This window comes from Lonchura striata, chromosome 2, assembly GCF_050655825.1.
Source record: "Lonchura striata isolate lonStrDom1 chromosome 2, ASM5065582v1, whole genome shotgun sequence".
NCBI lineage: Eukaryota > Metazoa > Chordata > Aves > Passeriformes > Estrildidae > Lonchura > Lonchura striata.
The window spans coordinates 82498325-82516606 of record NC_140704.1 but is presented as its reverse complement, the minus strand read 5'-3'; the positions used below and the strand labels follow the sequence as shown (position 1 = coordinate 82516606).

General features: G+C 42.6%; 1 protein-coding gene across 1 annotated transcript in view; it reads right to left on the bottom strand.

Annotated features, from left to right (window-relative positions):
* Positions 1-18282, bottom strand: part of LOC146768315 (uncharacterized) — a 105587-nt gene that overhangs the window by 64591 nt on the left and 22714 nt on the right. The window contains exons 2-3 of the mRNA XM_085571672.1: positions 2937-3035; positions 220-292 (exon numbers count right to left, since the gene is read on the bottom strand). Coding sequence (XP_085427798.1) covers positions 220-292; positions 2937-3035 — 172 coding nt within the window. The remainder of the gene's footprint in view (positions 1-219; positions 293-2936; positions 3036-18282) is intronic.

Here is an 18282-nt window from a genome sequence, read left to right as displayed (position 1 = left end):
ATGTGGAACAAGGCTCTCACACTCAGCAGCATTACTTCAGCTTTGTCAGATACAATCATAGCAACTTACTGGAGAGGTAACAGAAAGAACTATTAAGTTCTTTCCGAAAGTTGCACATTCAGGTCATACAAAACAAATATTTTATTCACAAACCTTTTAGCTTTCCACTATGCCCTCCACACAAGGAGAAAATGCACAGCTGGCAAAGATGTGACTCACCTTTGTCAGCAAGACTTCAAATCTTATTGTGATTATGGAGATGTGGTGGGATAGTTCCAACAGCAGAACATTCCTACGAAGGAATGTTCAGAGAATGTTAAGGAGAGACAGACCAGGAAGGCATGGTAGTGGGGTTGCCCTCTCAGTGATGCAATAGTTGGAATGTATTGAGCTCTGTCTCGGGGTGGATGATGAACAAGTCAGGAGCTTATGGTTCAGGATAAAAGGGCAAGTGACACACCAAGTGTTTGCTCCAGGCTGCTTGACTGGGAGGAGGAGGTGGGTGAGCCATTACAGCAGCCTCAAAGTCACATGGCAGGAGCTTTAACTACCCTGACATCTGCTGGAAAGCTATACAGCAAACAAGCCAGAAGGTTCCTGGAAATCACTAATGACAACTTCCTGCCAGAGATACTGGAGGATCCTACAAGAAATGTTGTGCTGCTTGACCTCACAGTAACCAACAAGGAAGGCCTTACTGGAGATGAAGGTTGGGTGCAGTCTTGGCTAGAGTGGCCTTGAAATTGAAGGGCTCAGTATTGAACAAAGAGATGGCAGTGCCGTGAGCAAGATTATCACCACGGACTTCAGATAGCTAACTTTGGCCTCTTTAGGGATATTCTTGGAAGAATTCCATGAGAGCAGGCCTTGCAGGGAAGAGGGATCCAGGGTAGTTCATCAATAATCAAGGCTCACTTCCTTCAGGCTCAAGAAAAATACAAACCAGTGAAAAACAGGTCAGGCCAAGGGCACAAGAAACCTCTGTGAACAAATAAAGAACTGTCATTGCTCAAGTGTAAGCAAAAAAAGTTCACAGGATATGAAAGTAAGGTCAAGCCCCTTAGAGCAAATTTAGAAAAGTGATCAGGATAAGCAGAAATGAGACTAGAAAGGCCAAGACCACCTAGAATTAAATGTAGCCAAGCATGTAAAAGATAATAAAAAGAACTTATTCAAAAACATCAGTAACTAGAAGAAACCAAAAGATAATGTGGGCCCATTAATAAATGGAGGGGGGACCCTTGTAACAGAGGACACAGAGAAGCCAGAGTTGCTGAATGCCTTCTTTGCATCAATCTTCACTGACAAGATCAGCCCTCAGGGACCTCTGGAGACAAGGGTAAATGAACATCAGGAGGAAGACCTACCCTTAGCCAAGGAGGATTTGGTCAGAGAACACCTAAGCAAACTTGACATTCACAAGTCCATGGGCCCCAACAGGATGCATCCGTGGACTGCTGAGAGAGCTGGTCAACACCACAGCAAGGCTGCTCACAACCACCTTTGGAAGTTTATGGAGATCAGGAGAGCTGCCTGAGGGCTGGAAGAAAGCAAACATCACCCCAGTCTTCAAAACGAGCAAGAAGGAGGACACAGGAAACTACCAGCCAGGCAGACTCACCTCAGTCCCTGGATAGGTGATGGAGAGCCTCATTCTGTAGGCCATCTTGACCCACAAAGGAGACAGGAAGATGATCAGGAGTAGTCAGCATGGGTTCACTAAAAGTAACTCATGCTTGACCAGACTGATTGCCTTCTGTGCTGAAACAACTACCTGGCTGGATGAAGGGAGGGCAGTGGATATTTTCTGCCTTGACATGAGAAAGGCTTCTGACACTGTCTCTCACTAAATCCTCATAGGCAAACTCAAGAAGTGTTATGTTGGTTGAGTGGACAGCAGAATGGGTTTGGAACTGGTTGAGTGGCAGATCCCAGAAGATTGTGATCAGTGGTACATAGTCAGGTTGGAGGTCTGTCTGTCACTCATGGTGTCCCCGAGGGTTCTATACTGTGCCCAGTGTTATATAATTTGTTCATTGGTGGATTGGATGAGGGAATAGAGTCCCTTCTCATCAAGTTCACTCCTGACACAAAGCTGAGAGGAGAGGTCGATACTTCAGGTTGTGCAGCTTTTCAGAGGAACCTGGACACACTGGAGAGCTGGGCAGAGAAGAACCTTCTGAAATTCAACAAAGGCAACTGCAGGGTGCTGCATAGAAGAACCTGTGGATCCTAGTGGCCAACAGTGCATCCTTATGGCTAAGAAGGCCAATGGTATCTTGGGATATATTAAGAAGAACATTGCCAGCAGGTCAAGGGAGGTGATCCTGCCCTGGTGAGGCCCTTGTGAGGCCACATCTGGAGTATTGTGTACAGTTCTGGAGTTCAGAGTACAAGAGATAAGGAGCTTCTGGAGCAGATCCAGCTGAGACTTCTTGGTAAAGAGTCTGGACAATCTCTTTTATTCACAGTCTTAAGAAAGGCTGAGGAAGTTGGGCCTATTCAACCTCAAGAAGAGGTAACTATGAAATGACCTCATTAATATGTATAAATATCTGAAGGGAGGATGTCAGGAGGATGGAGCTAGGCTCTGCTTGATAGTGCTAAACAACAGGAATATAAGTCACCAGCAGAAACTGATGCACAGGAAGTTCCACCTAAACAGAAGTTAAAACGTTTTACTGCAGGTAAAGAGTGACTAAGCACTGGAACAGACTGCCCAGAGAGGTTGTAGAGTCTCCCTCACTGGAGATATTCAAGAACCACCTGGAGACAATCCTGTGCCACATGCTCTAGGATGACCCTGCTTGAGCAGGGAGGTTGAACAAGACAACCCACTGTGGTCCCTTCCAACCTGACCCACTCTGTGATTCTGTGAAAGCTTATTTTTTACAGAGTTGTGAGAAAGATAAAACACAGAGGAGCAATGTCCATACCTGACCATAGTCTGTCTTGAATACAACAACTCCTTCTGCACAGGAATGAACAGTGCTGGGATAATGCTGATTATTTTCTCGCAGCCAGACCCGAGACCCCTGCAACAAAAAAAAAAAAACCAAACAAACAGAGTTATAGATGACATAACAGAAAAACTGAAAAACTAATTCTACTCACTATTTTTCTCTGGAAATACTTCTCAAGGAATAGGAGAGAAAAAGAAAGAAAAATCCAAATAAGCAAGTGAAAGAAAGTAAAATAATCTCTTAGCAATTATATGTTGGTTTCTACTTGATCAGTAATCATGGGAGAACTGCACTGAAGTGCTTTTTTTATTTCACAAGTTCCTAAATGCCGGCAAGAGCAGCTGGAGCCAATCCTCTGATTCTCTGAGTCATGTGCCTCATGCTAGCACATGTAAAATTACAGAACAGTGTTTGAATTTACACACAGTTTAGAAGATCCGCCCCAAAGCCAGCTGGTTCCCCACCTGTTTATTTTCAACCTCACTCAGACACTCCCAGCACTTCCATATTTCACCTTTTTCTAAACTACTTCCCTTTATATGGTTCTCCTCTTTGGCTGCACAACAATGCAAGAATTAAAAAAAAAAAAGACCAACTAGTAGCAAGCAAGGTTACAAAGAACTGATATTTGCTATGGAGGCATTGGAGATGCTATGAGCAAGACACCTAAGCCAGTCTAGTAGAGCAGGTAGAGCTTAATGCTCCATCTACCACCTGTCTGGTAGTGCAGGTTCATCATTTAGAAAACAGAAATATCTAACACTGAAAACAAGGGAGGAGGACCACAGCTGATGCTGCAGCTGAAGTAAAAGCTATCCCATAAGCAATAGCCACTCAAGTTGCTCCTGCATAGAAGACTTTAGCTGGCATTAAAACACTTAGCAGCAGTGACCCATGGCCTGACTTCCAACCAAAACTACACTCCTGTTCTCTTCAAACATCTGGCTCCATATCAGGGCAACAGTATTTTAGTAGCTTTCAGAGAACAGAGATTTTTTTTTCACCAGAACAATCAAATATCCTCCTAAAGAAAAAGTAAAGGAGTGATAGGAAAGTGCTGGGATATACACTAATAATCATAAGGTTTGTGTGTACAATCATAGAAAAAACCAATTAATATAATTTTGCCTGCTAGCATCCAAAGGCTTTCCTGAGTTTTCATAGAGACACCAGACATAAAGTCTTTTTAAGGTGGAGGGGGTGCAGCCCTGACTAATAATCAAGACAAATACAGATTTTTATTCTGCTGCCTATTTAAGATGAGTGGCCCATGAGCTTACCATGGACTTCAGCCACATTACATATGTTACATATGCTTTTAGACAATGTTGAATCAATGTTATTCTTCTTTCTATGATGGGACAATGGCAGCACTGAGACAAAATGGAGAATTTAAAAACTCTTGCTGCTTGGTTTCCCTAAATGGGAAGAGCTCACCTGGACACAGAGGACGAGGCAAGAGCATCCCTCTTTATTTTTTATCACTGCATCTTTTCACAAACTGCTTTTCATTTTCAGTGCTGCTAATGCTTGTGGGGCATTTGCCCTTTTATTTCCAAAACCTCAAGTCAGATGGTTTCTAGATACACAGCAATTCTGAATCAGTTCAAATGCAATGTTCATAAACTCTGAAGTGCAGGGTTAAGGCAGATGGAAGCAGAAAGGAGAGCACCAGTTCCTGGGGTGGGTAGGGGGGGAGCAGGACACAGGGAAACAGTGGGGAGACACCTCCCCAGAAGTGGTAAAAGCAACAGATAAGACTTCAACATTAAATTCAAAATCCAGCAACAGCAGTTGGAACACTTCCACCCACTTTTCTCAGTCTGCATCAGACTCTGGTCTTCAGAAAACTGAGGGCACTGCTCTGTTTTTATTCTCTTGAACACCACAAACATCCCAATGCTGACTGGTTCAAGGGTACCTCTCACCCTGCACTTCCCAGAGGAAGGAAGGCTGATGTGAGGGCTTTGCTCCTGCACTTCCTCTGCTACCTCTGCACCAGAGCCAGCAAACAGAAATGTCCTGTGTCCCTCAGGTACAGACACAGGAGCGATAATAACTTGAAGGCCACATATTTGGTACTAGGACCATAACCACCATGTAGAGACAAAGAGGTTTTTTTCACATTAATGCAGGTGCTGCCATCAGCTCACTGTCCCCAGGAATGCCTGAGAGTGAAAACCTGAGGCTTGCAGCTGCCCTGTGGGGCTGGGTGATGCAGAGCCCACTTAATTCACCATGAAATAGGTCTAAAAGCCGTAAGCATGAGTGCACAGCAAGACAGATGATGTCATGATGCACCCAATGCTACACCATGCCATACAATGAAAGCAAGGTGAGCTGAGCTTTCACTGGGATTCCTGCATGTCCTCAGCCACTTCACTTCATTCCTGCATCAGGGAAGGCTGAAACTGACAGGGACCCCTGGTGAGCCTCTAGCCCAAGGGCTCAAGTAGGCTCACACAGAACTGGCTGTGAAACCATTCAGTCACTCCCACAGAACAAAGTGTTTTCTGAAGTTCAGTGTGAGCCTCCTGTGTTTCAGCCTGTGCCCACTGCCTCTGAGCCTGTCACTGAGCATCACCAAGAAGAGGCCCCTCCTCTTTTATCTTCCCTCCAGGTATTTACATACACTGGTGAAACTCCCCCTGAACCTTATCCAGACTTAAGAATCCCAGCTCTCTCAGCCTGTAGTCCTAGGAGAGAGACCCTTCATGATCTTTCTGGTCCTTTGTTGGACCCCATCCACTATATCCATGTTCCTCCAGCACTGGGAAGAACACAGCTGGACACAGCACTCCAGCTTGTGGCGGAAGATAGATAAATATTATTATCCATAAATAATACAGCTAGGATGAGAACAGTTCTCCCAGCTAGCCAGACAACGCCCCTGCCTACGGATGGGTCCTGGGGTCAAGTGGACTGTTCCATCTCACCCCCCAAAAATGTATGGTTCACCCCACACCTCTGTCCCTCCCCTAAAACATCAAGTGCCTGTAACCCCATTGGCCCGAGCCTTGTTCCAGCCCACCTTGAAGCTCTTTGAAAAAGGGGCTTCGAGGGGCCACACGGTCTCTTGGAATTCCCTCCCTTCTCTTGGAACTTCCCCTCTCCTTGAGCATCCTTTTGTCTCTCCCCTCCCCCACCCTCTCAAGCCCTGCCACGTGCTGCGTCTGGGAGCACGAAGCAGGACCTTCCTGCATCCCCAATAAACCTCATTATCCAAGAGCAGCCTTGAGAGATCTCTGTCTACATTCACCCAAACTGTCCTGGAGAGGCAGCAATTTTCTACACCAGCTCACAACTCACCAGGGCTGGGAAGAGAGGTAGGATCACCTCCACCAACTTGCAGGCAACTTTACTGAAATGTTCAACAGAAATGTCTATAGAAACCTCATGAGATTATATACTCCTCACTTAACACAGGGCACCAGAAGAAAGAATCCTCAACTCTTTAAACTATCCCACTCAATCAAACAACCACTGTTCCACATTTGGATGATTTTTTATTATTAGTGGGATTACTGTGGCATAAAATGAAAGGGCTAAAAGTTGTCCAGCACTTAGAAAATTTTTACTTCACTGGTCTTTTCTGCCTTGACCTAGTAACTCCACAGGAGCAAGGCACAGCAAAGCTTTTGCCCACAGCAAACAGTCACAGTTTGGTTCACAGATTTCAAGGGATTTAATGATGGTGTCACCATCAGGCTCAAGAGGCTTGATGGCTTGAGAAGCAGATGCATGTACTACTGTCATTCCAAGCAGCAAAGAGAATTTGGTCCCAGCCTAACCTCCCATCCCAGAAATACTTTTGCCAGCCTGCTGCTGGGCACTAAAGGTCTGTCCTGGTCAGTCTCCACCATCACCTTCTACGTAAACTCAATCCACCAAAATGCACACATAAAGAGCAAAAAAACCTATATGCCAAAATGCAGTCAAGTTCTTCAAATGTTCTTCAATCAAAACCCTGTTATTCCACTGGTTTATTATTTACCAGCATCTCAGAAGCTCAAATAATGTGAAGTTCATGCTTTCAAGAGCAATGCAAAGCTTGTAAACATTAAGCCACAACAAAATTTGCAAAAACCTCAGCATTCAAAATAGCCTCGCAGAAGGAGGAGAATGTTTTCCACGTTGAAATTAAATAGCTAATGCTACAATTTTTTTTTTCTGGCTATGAAGGGGAAAAGAAGGGACCTGCACTTTGTTGGGCTACAGCTTTTTAAAGCAGGGAAAGGGGTTGATTTAAACATATGTACATTGTTAGGGGTGAATAGTTGTGTCGTGGTTTGACACAGAAAAAGAATTTTTCTCGGAAGGAAGAGGTCAATTTGGATATTGACCAATTGAAGGTGGACACGCCTCTGAGAACACAAAGGGGTTAAAAGCAGAATTTCCAGGAGAACTCACTCTCTTTGGTTCCGGTCAGCGTGCAGTGCAGCCTCTCCCCTGCCCGGCCCGTGGCTGGGTGGGGGAGGGGAAGGCCCATGGCCTGACTGAGGTAGGCCCAAGGGTGGAGGGGACTGGAACCCCCCTGCAGATGGAAGGGTGGAGAAAATCTGGGATGTCTCCGTCTCCCCCCCCTGCACCCCCCCACCCCCGAGTCTATTTAGAGAGAGAGAGAGAGAGAGAGAGAGAGAGAGAGAGAGAGAGAAACAGAGACAGAGACAGAGAAAGAGACAGAGACAGAGACAGAGACAGAGAAAGAGAAAGAGAAAGAGAAAGAGAAAGAGACAGCAGCAGTTTTGTCAGCAGTTTCACCATGGAGAAGGAGAAGAGCGGGGGGCAGGGGGTGCTGCAAGGTACCCAGCTGCCCCTGAGAGCCGGAGAAATCCGGGCAGAAAGCCATCCTTGGGAGACGGGACTTTTAACCCTTCCTTGAGAAATTAAAGCTTTGTGAAATTTTTCTCCTCTTTGGTTTGAAAGAGAGGAAGAGACAGCTTGGACCCTGGGATGCTGGAAGAATAAATTCTAGGTGGGAGGAGATGATGAAGTGGCTTTTTTTTTTTCTTGGTAGGCACAGACTGAACTGATCTTTTCCTCCAAGAGAGACTGTATTTTAGGAGGATGCCGGTGAGCCAAAGAGCCCATGCTTCAGCTGGGAAAAGACAGAAGTGGAGCAAACAGACAAAAGTTAGGGAGGTTTGTGGTGGTGCCCCCCGTCTTCAGAGAAGAAGAAGAGAAGATCTCTGTTCTTGGACCCTCGGCCCCAGGGGAAAATGGGGGGGACTGTGGTCCCAAACAATGAAAAACTGTTGTTTTTTTCCCCTCTTGGCAAGGCATCCTTGAAAGGAAAAATCCTAAAAGCAGTCTGTCCATCCATGCATTGGTGGTGAGAGCACTGTGCATGGAAAGGAGAGGGTCACCATGGCAAACTTTCTTCTCCGGGCGGTGCCATGTGTGACATGGAAACACAGAATGTGACAGCTGTGTTTCTTGGGGGTCTGTGGCACAGGAGGGGCTCCTCTCTCCCTCAATGGACTGAGTATCAATTGTCTGGAGGGTGGAAACCATATTGGGATCCAGGTTGTGTCTCACTGTTTGTTGCAGTTGGGTGGTGGGAGGGAGGAAGAATGCTTTGGAAGGTTTTCATTTTGAATTTTGTGTGGGTTTTCTTTTCCTTCTTTTTCCTTTTATAGTAGTCTAGTAGTAGTAGCTTAATAAAGTTTTTTTCCCCTGTTATTAAGCTTGGGCTTGCTTTGCTCTGTTCTCAATCGCATTTCACAGCATTCAATTGAGAGATTGCATTTTCATGGGGGCGTTGGCATTAGTGCCAGTGTCAGACCATGACAAGCTGCTATTCAAAGGAGGCTGGAGCAATGCAGTTCACAAAGCCAGACATCTGGAATGCAAATAAAATGTGTTCCCTGGCAAGGTAGCTCTACAATGGAGTGTCTGTCCATGGGCCTTCCCCTCTGGGTGGGGGCAAAACAAAAAGATCTTGGCAAGAGATACCTCACTAACTATGAAAACTACAGACAATGATCCAGCTGCCATCCCTCTGCAGTGCATTACCCATGCACTGGTGACAAAATCATCACCAGTGCTTAATTTATGGACAAGATTTGGCAGACAGGACCCATCTGAGGAAGGAATCCTCTCAATGCACATCATGACTACATTGACCTCAGCCTCTTTCGCAGGGTGTCTTGGGTTATTCCAGAGCTCCCTGACAGCCAGCCTTCTGTGGTAAGAGGGCAAAGAAAGCCATGGCACACTAACTACAGCCCAGTGGTTTTTATTTCAATGAAGTAAGGTTGCAAAAATACTTGGAATAGTGTTTGTACAAGAACAGCCATATGCCATCATTTCCATAGCAAATAAATTTCTCCTGACGGCAAAACTGAAAGGAAACAGCTTTGCAAATCTCACAGCTGCAAGACCACCTGGAGAAGCCCTGGGTCCTTCAACCTCACAGATTTTGATGGTGAAAATGCAAACACTACTTCTTGTCTTTCTCAGTATTCTGTACTTGGAGATGACAAAAATACACTCTTTTTTTTACTTTCTGTTGGATATATATGGTTAAAATAACAAAATTAATAAAGTACTTTATCTCAATCAAGTAAAATGGTGGAGCATTCATTGCAAGACTCTAATTAACAAGTTAGATTTTATATGCATCCATGCTGTCTGCTGAATACAATTACTGCACCTTAATTACATTTTATATGCATATATATAATATATATGTCTACATATGAAAAAGCAGATACTGTATAACAACTGTGTTCTCATCTCAAAATGCTACTCATTCATACCTTATAATGTGAAATCCAGTCAATACATCAAGGCAGTAGATTCAAAACCATTAAAATTGCTTTAAATTAAAAGCTATGAATGTAGGTAATGCTGCATCTGCATTCAAAAAGCATGTCACTATTGAGGCTTGGCAAAATGAAAGGAACAATAGTCAATATGTATTTAGAGAACTTTTTGTTTATTCACCTCAGTAGCTTGGCTCCAAATACAAAGTCTGAGAGACAGGAAGAGATGTTATTAACTGGGTCAATCAGCTCATAGCTTTTTAATGCAAAAGATAACCACAACCACATTTATCTTAATTCCTTTCTTTCCTAAATCACAAACTGGTGACAATTAAGGAGTGAACACAAAAATAAAGAAGTCATCAAGAAAAAGACCACAACTTTCCTAATTTCAAATAAATAGTCAGTTATTGTGCTGAAAACTCACCCTTCCCTGTTGGTTTTGGCTACTGAAAACAGTTACATTTAGGTACCCAAAAACACATGAAGTGCCTGGCCAGATTACTCAGTGGAAAGTTCACTGGAAGCTGAATATCCTTCACTGACTTCAATTCACATATGAACCATTCAGCTTCTTGAGTAGAAAACCGGACCTGTTCTTCCGTATCTAAGTCAGGGAAACAAGTAGTAATGGCCATTTGTCTGATGTATTGCTCTTTAATTCAGAATGTTGGTCTAGATGCCCTCCTTTGCACTGCCTGGCTTCCCTGGTGCTGCTTTCCATCAACAAAAGGCTTCCAAAAGAGCTGGTCATCAGTGGTATCTGGATGTGGGACCTACTATAAAGGTCTGTGGCTACTACTGTCACACAATGTACAAAAGGGAAATAAATGAACACTCCAGAAATTGCTCCAGGACAGTGCCACCAATCAACAGCCAAGCTACCCCTCTCTGCCAACAGTAAGGAATCATCAGTATTTATTCAAGGATGACAGGGTGGAAAGGGATGGACAGAGTTACAGAGCAGGACTAGTTGAACCCTGTACATAGTGAGAGAAAGTACAACTTTTTAAATTTATTTGAAAAGGCAATCTAAAATGCAGTTCTTTAAACTCAACTTCATGAACTGATTATTTACATAAATCCAGGCATATACTTAATCCAGCTTAATAGGGTAAAATTACTTTTAAATCCTTACAGTAGTATTCACAATTTCCTCAGAAAACACTACAGGGTAAAATACTAACACCTTCCCCTCAACAAATTTTGTTCTGTCTCTTATACAATACTATTTTCTTTCCTGTTTTAAAGCAGAACAAAGCCATGAAGATGTTTCTATGGGATATAAGGCCAGTTCAGGAGGGTTAGTTTCCTGCAGAGCAAAACATCCTTGAAAATGAAATGTTTCTGTTGCCTGTCAGTCCCCCACATCAGATCAAAGCACCAACTCTCCTGCTCCTGAGGTCTGTGCAACAGCTGCTGACTAACCTTGAAAAGGCTCCATCTCCTCCTGTTTCAGTAACTGGAGATAGCACAGAGCTAGTGATGGTATACTACTTTAAAAACAAGAAACTGGATTAAAACATATATTATTACTGACTTGAAAGGAAACCAGAATAAATTTGTACCTTCCTCAGTCCTTTGAAGGCACCAGCACTTCTTAAAAGCCCACCGCTTCATATAAGATAGTATTTTCTATATACATTTAAAAATCCCAAAAAATAACTGCAAAAAAAATTTTATCTTTCAATTATGCCCAACACAAACAGCACACAGACATTACTCTCAATATATACAAGTGGACAAACATGTTCCTCCTCATCTTCTGCTGCTGAGTGTGAAGACACCCATCACTAATAGACCTCACTCAAAAGCCAAAAGACAACTCCATCAAAAAGCAATTGAACTTCTATGCTAGAGCTTCTGAAGCTCAAGGTTGTCAGCTCTTAAGGACAACAGATTTCTGCATGGCTAGGAAGCAGCAACTTTATCAAAAGCAAATCCAGCAGGAAGACACTATCAAGTCTCTTTGGAAGAGTTACTGGCATTGGTACAGTCTGAGTTATGACTTTCATGAGAGATTCAGCAAACTTGCTTTGACAAGTTTTTCACTTTTAAGACTGCCTAACTGACACCCCAGCATCACGGCTGCAAAAACATGACATTGCAGGAGTTTGGAAAGCCTACTGCCATTATCGATTTTGGTCAAGTTAGACTGGCTGCTAGCAGGCAACAGCTTGTTCTCATGCCTGCAAATGTAAAGTAAAGAAATAACAGTTTCTGGGCAGTCAAGACAATGGCATAATTGGTTAATTCTGAAATTAAAAATCATTGCTCTAAGTACTACCTGGCAACTGACCATGAACAGAACTGCAAAAATGAAACAGGGAAACACATACAGCAACTTTTCTCTACCTACTGGATCTACAATTTCAAGTCCCACTTTACATCATCAGGATCATGTATCACAGACTTGCCTGGCTTATGGCACTGCCTCCACCACTCTCACCCCTCTACCTTAGCTTGGAATGAGGATACAGGATTTTGATCTGTTAAAACTCAGTAAGGAAGATAAGTAATCCAAAAAGAAAGCACGTGGGTGCGGAGAAGGAAGAGGAGACAGCTACTGATGACAGCAATGAGATGTAGGGCACACATGGGCAAAGGAGCTCAGGGTGACTGCACATCTTTCTCTCCAGGTCTACATGGGGGCAGGGGGTAGCAATGGCCAGGCAAGTGACAGACATCCTGGTATATTCATGGTCATCTTAGAAGTAGCATGTATTCTCTCCCCTGATTTGAGTTCTTGAAGAGGAATATACAATACACTTAAAAACCCCCTTAAAATTTATCCTGAGAACCAAACAAGACCTAACTCTGTCAAAAAAATTCAATATAAGTTACGGTTCTGTCTTTGATGATGGCACAGTTTTGTCAAACATTCATATTTTTTTTCAGAAACTCATTTTTTAAATTAATTGCAGTCATGACCACAAATGTGAAAACATGAACAAAACAACTAACAACAAAGACAAACACAAAAATTCCAACAGGTATTTTCAGGAATGCAGAACCAAGGAAGGGCAGTGCACAAGAAAGCATCAGGGGAAGAGAGACTCCACTAAGAATCATTCACCCAAGCCTACAGCAATGCATCCAGAAGGAGTAGTTGTCCCGGCATGACTGCCCAAACAACACAATTTCAATCACCACTAGCTTCTGCTTACATACTCTTTGCCACATCATCTAGTCAGCTCTTACACTTCTGTGCAGCTCTACCAGTGACTCAGGGAAAAGGAGAACAGCCTGCCAAAATGCCTGTAGCTAATCCACCATGCCTGCTTGGGCCTGGCAGTCTCCAGTCAAAAAGCTGCCAGCTTGGAATAAGTTTTGCTTATGCTACATGACATGCTTATAAATGCACATCAAGGGGGAGGATTTTTAAATCCACACATGTAAGAAGTCATGCTAGCACTCTCTTCTCATTCCTTGCTTAAGCTTGCTCTCTTGGGACTGGGGTTTCAAAAACCAATGGCAAAGCAATAGTAGAAATTTCTTCTTTGCCTTCTTTGCTGGGGCTCAGTCACACAGCTTTGCTCTTCTTCAGAAACTTTGCCCTTAAAAACACAAAAGTCATCTGCACAGGTGGTCTCAAAACCACTTTTCTTAAGTTTTGCAAAACACCAAGCAATTTTTTCACCTTCCTCTTGCCTCTCCTGTCTGGACACAAAGCAAAGGCCAGGCAAGCCAACTCATGAGCACCAGCCACAGGTCATGGGAGGGACCAACCATTCTGAATCAAGGTTTAGTTCTAGAGTGAACTTGAGAAATGCTTCTCATTGACTGTCTATAAAGCCCAAGGAGACTCTTGTTTCCAAAATGCAAACTTCTGCTTGCAAATATACATGTTCAGTCTTATTTCAAAACATCCTGTTGAGGAGGAACATCTTAATTGAGTACTTCAAAAATTATTAAGTTGGAAAAGAAAAAACATTCATTTTGGCACATTTGTTCCAAAGAGAAGCACTTACCATTTATTTTCATTAGACATTAGACTTTTCCTATGGTTCATTAATCAAGCACTGTTCAGTTCTTAACACTGATTTCTGTGTACCTAGATATGGAAATTTTTGAAGATAATCCAGTACAAAACAACTCCACAGTAGTACTAGCTTTTCTACAGATGCTAGTTGTGCTACACAAGCATGGATATGCCTTGTCTAGAAGGGCATTATAACGATTCAGCCTGATTTGAATTGGCAAAGCAGATGAAATTTCTGATCTATATACATCTCCTACCTTTGAATAGTCTTTGTCAGCTATCTCTTTTTATTCTGGTAGTATTAGTCAAAGTCTTCTTACATCAAGAAGCATCACTGATACAATGCCAGTGTTGCACCTAAAAGCAAGCAGGAGGAATTGCATTTAGCAAGGTAAGGATTATTCCTGGCTTCTAGGAAGCTCAGTGTTGCCTTTTTCTTTTTTTCTCTTCTCATGCCAAAGAAGCAGGCAATTCCAGGAAAGCATACGTTTATCAAAGAATCAAGTGGGATTCTGGTGTGAAAAAATGAATCCATACTAAACAGCAGACTGTGCAAGGTAACAAGCATACTTACAAATTATTCCCAAGACTAACACTACCACTTTCACTTTTCAATTTACTATCATCAAAGTACAAAAGGTTACAATTTAGTTTTATATTCCATATTGTCAGTTTTCATTATCCTTTTAGAGGTCTGAAAACATTAACGTAATTTTTTTATATTTTGTTTATGTCTCTCTGAAAGTCAAAAATATCAGTTTACACGTGAACAATTTTTATGCATTCCAGGAGGGATGGGCTAGCAAGGAAAGTATTTCCAGACTTAACTGTTGTAAAAAAAAAGCCTGTAAGATCAGAGCCATAAGACAAAAAGAAACTGACCCACCCAGCCCACATTCTTTGTAAGTAGTTTGGGGTACTTTCCCCCCTTTCTTCTTCAAAGGTCCATATTTGCTTGAAATTAAAACTCAGGATTTTGTAGAGACAGAGATCACACTTTGGTGCCATAAGACTTAGCAAGACTTCATTCCAAGGCTAAGAAAGTAAGTGTGAAAAGGAGTGAGAAAAGAGAATAATGGACCACAGTTCTTTCATTCTTTTATTAATAGAAACACTGATTACTGAAAATTGGAGAATTTTAAATGTCAGGTCATAAGTTCTTTTGCTAAGTTGCATTGATCCCCTCACATTGAGGGAATCAATTACAATTGATGATTTAGTATGCTGCATTTCACTTGGCAACTTTGCTCTCACAATATGATTGCTACATCACAAGTATTAGAAGTAGGTATTTTATACTTAATTATTTTTTTACTTGGCTAGCTCATGCTTCAGTTTGGAGATTTTCTGGGTGGGTTTTATATTGATTTTTAATTGTTTATGTTATTTTGTTTGGTTTTTTTGGGAGTGTTTTTTGTTGTTGTTTGGTGGGGTTTTTGGGGTTTTTGTTTTTGTTTTTGGGGTTTTTTTTTGGGGGGGGTGTTTGTTTTTTGGGGCTTTTTTCTGTTTTTTAAATCAAATTTTGGCAAGCTATATGGGGTTTGCCTCACAAACTCCAGAGCTCTTTGCTAATTTTGCCCACCTATGATGTCCTTCAGATGTCCATAGGATCCTGTATATTGGTAAACATCTATAGAATAAGGAGAAACAGATGAAAAACAGTAGGTAAATTAGGATGTATTGTTGCACCAGTACAATAGCCTTTTCAACAAGCATTCCAGCCTTGCTTTTCTCAAGCCTGTCTGACCCCTCACTGAGGAACAAATCCCAGCTACACTTTGACCACAAGCAGTTGAGAGGTTTGGGCTGCTCAGCCCTTAGTTGGAGCTCAGGTCCTCCATTGCTACAAGCCATAGTGACTCACAGAGCAGTTTTCACCAGCAGCCCCTGCTCCATGCTGTATATATGCTCTGTTAGAACTCAGGGCCACTATCCTGGATTCAGGACAAGCACGTCTTCACAACACCAGCTTCAACAGATGAGACACTTGGGCAGCCCAGCAGCCTGCCCCATACATGTGCGGTCCCTCAGGGTGGGCACAAGGCAGCACACCACAGCTCAAAGGCTGGAACTGGAGCCCAGGGAAGCCTGCTGAAGATTAAACACATCATGGCTACATCTAGCTGGAAAAACATGGATTTCTGGCCTGCAGCAAGTGGGTAGCAGCAGCACTGAGGCGCATTTGGGAAGCTTGGGCAGACGTTATCAAGCTTTCAGCATCATACAGAATGGGTCCAACATGCGTTATTAAACAACTTGAGGTGCTGGGGAGCCAGTACTACATTCCCAGGACCTAATAATCCTTAAAAATTAAATCTAAAAAATACTAAAAATCCAGGTAGTAAGGAGGAAAGGAATCATACTCCTCTATGCCTGAAGCCCACCTGTGATACCTTGCTTCTAGAAGCAGATTTGGAAAATGGTATGACACCTTTGCCAGAGCATGGGTGTCCCAGTGAATGGCAGGCAACATGGTGTCCTTCCATGCTCTCCCTCCTTGCCTTTGCAATTTGGATAAACACTGAAAGAGACAACACCACCACTAAAGTCCTAATAAGTTGGAAGGCTAATATTAGCAACTTCCCACACTAATTTCTACACTGCCAACCACAATAATCACTGAGCAATTCCAGATTGCTTGTTTGGAGATCACCTGATGAAAACATAACCAATTAAGCAAAACGTAATGGCACACTTCATCATTAGAGGGCAGAGCACTGGCTGGTTCCCACGCACCCGAGGCAGAAGGGCTGGCAAGCACACTGTATGCTTACTGGGAGCCTGGGGGATGCAGAGGTACATTGCTTGGCTTGCTGAGCACTGCCCGAGCTCAGCCTGGCTCCTCACACAGAACATGACCAGTCTCACTGGGGGAAAGATTTTGCAGCTCAGGACATGTGCACTTCTTATGGTGCATAGTATCTGATGCCTTTTGCCCTCTGATTTTCTGAAGCTCACTGCCTTGCATGTAGCAATGAATGCACATCTTAAAAAAAAAAAAGCAAGCAGGCAACAGTGCTTTAATTAAATCCCAGTAGTATACGAAAGCATTCACAACACACTAACTAATGGGTATTGTACTTCTACACAGAAAAGGAAACGACTCTTTGCTGGAGAGTTATGGGAACTTTAGTCAACAGAACAGAACTAAGTACCTAAGCAAAAGAGTAGTCTGGGTAACACTGTTTAATTAGGTTTTCTCTATTTTCAGAAGAGAGGGAGTGGTGGAAAAGAGCTGGAGGGTGACCCTCGGCTAGACTCCCCAGCACACCTGTGAAGAGACACACAAGTCTACACACACATTAAAAAGAAAAAGTTTATTCCACTTTCCAGTTATTTAAGAATTAATTCACATTCCCAGCATCTGAAAAAAAGGATACTAAGAGGACTCTCTGAAATTATTGCACCTGTCTACAATCCTGAAGAGTGTCCTTACTTTCACTTTCCTATATAATCTTTTTTTTTTTTTTTGTCCTGTGTACCTTGATAAGTATTTTGAGATGCCTAGGAGAAAACACTCCCTGAGACTTTGGTGGACACTTCTCTTGGGCCTGGAGTAGACACGAGAACTGCTAGCTCTTCCCATTACCTCCTTCTCCAATGATTACCTTCTTCTCCTGTTTCCCAGGTCAGGAACTCAGAAAAGACTCCCAACAAATTTTAGAACTCAGCCATGAACAAAGATGTAAAACATAAGATTTGATCACTGTTGTCTTTTGATGTTTTTCAATTTTCTCATGAAATATGAAGACAATGTGACAAACTGCAAAGGATAGAAGTCTAAAACTTAAATAACTTGTTATTCTATTCAAAACTCATTGTTTGTAAATAGTTTATAAACAGGATCTAACCTACCAACCATAAAACAAACACAAAGGTGTCAGTAAATATGAAATAACTGATTATGAGTTACTTCTCAAACCTATATTGATATGTTTTTAAAGAAAAATAAATTGCAGCAGGGAGTTGAAAACACCTAATTCACTTTGCCAACACACAGCACAAGGAAAATTAGTTGGCAACAGTGGAAGAGAAATTTATTCCTAGCCCAGTCTCCTCAGCTGTTGCACAGTATAAGCAGAAGACTGTCAATCAGGGCTAATCTCTGCTTTCCCAGAGGACACCTGACACCAAAGCAGGCTGCACAGGTGGCATTTCACACCACTGTAACACAGGCAGAAGGTGTATAAAAGAGTTTGGGATCCATGTTGAAGGAACATTTAGCAATAATGTATATATAGTGGGTAAAGTTAGAAATCCATGAAGTTCAAATAAAAGACAGCATTTCCTGCATGTACTTTGAACACTTTTGCATTTTATCAACTTTAAACTTCTCAGAAACAAGGTGATGCTTTGCAATGCTCCCCACTGCAGAGCCTAGCCACTGCTGATGAATACCAATGGTATGCAGCAGTTGCAAGGTAAAAAGGCAGCCTGAAACACTGCTTTCATTATATTCAGCTGCCCAGGGTCACAACCCTCTGAAAAGCAATATTTTTTTTTTTGCTTACTCCACTTCTCCCTGACCAGATACATTTCCCTGCAGTACTGCTACCCTTATTAGGGTATC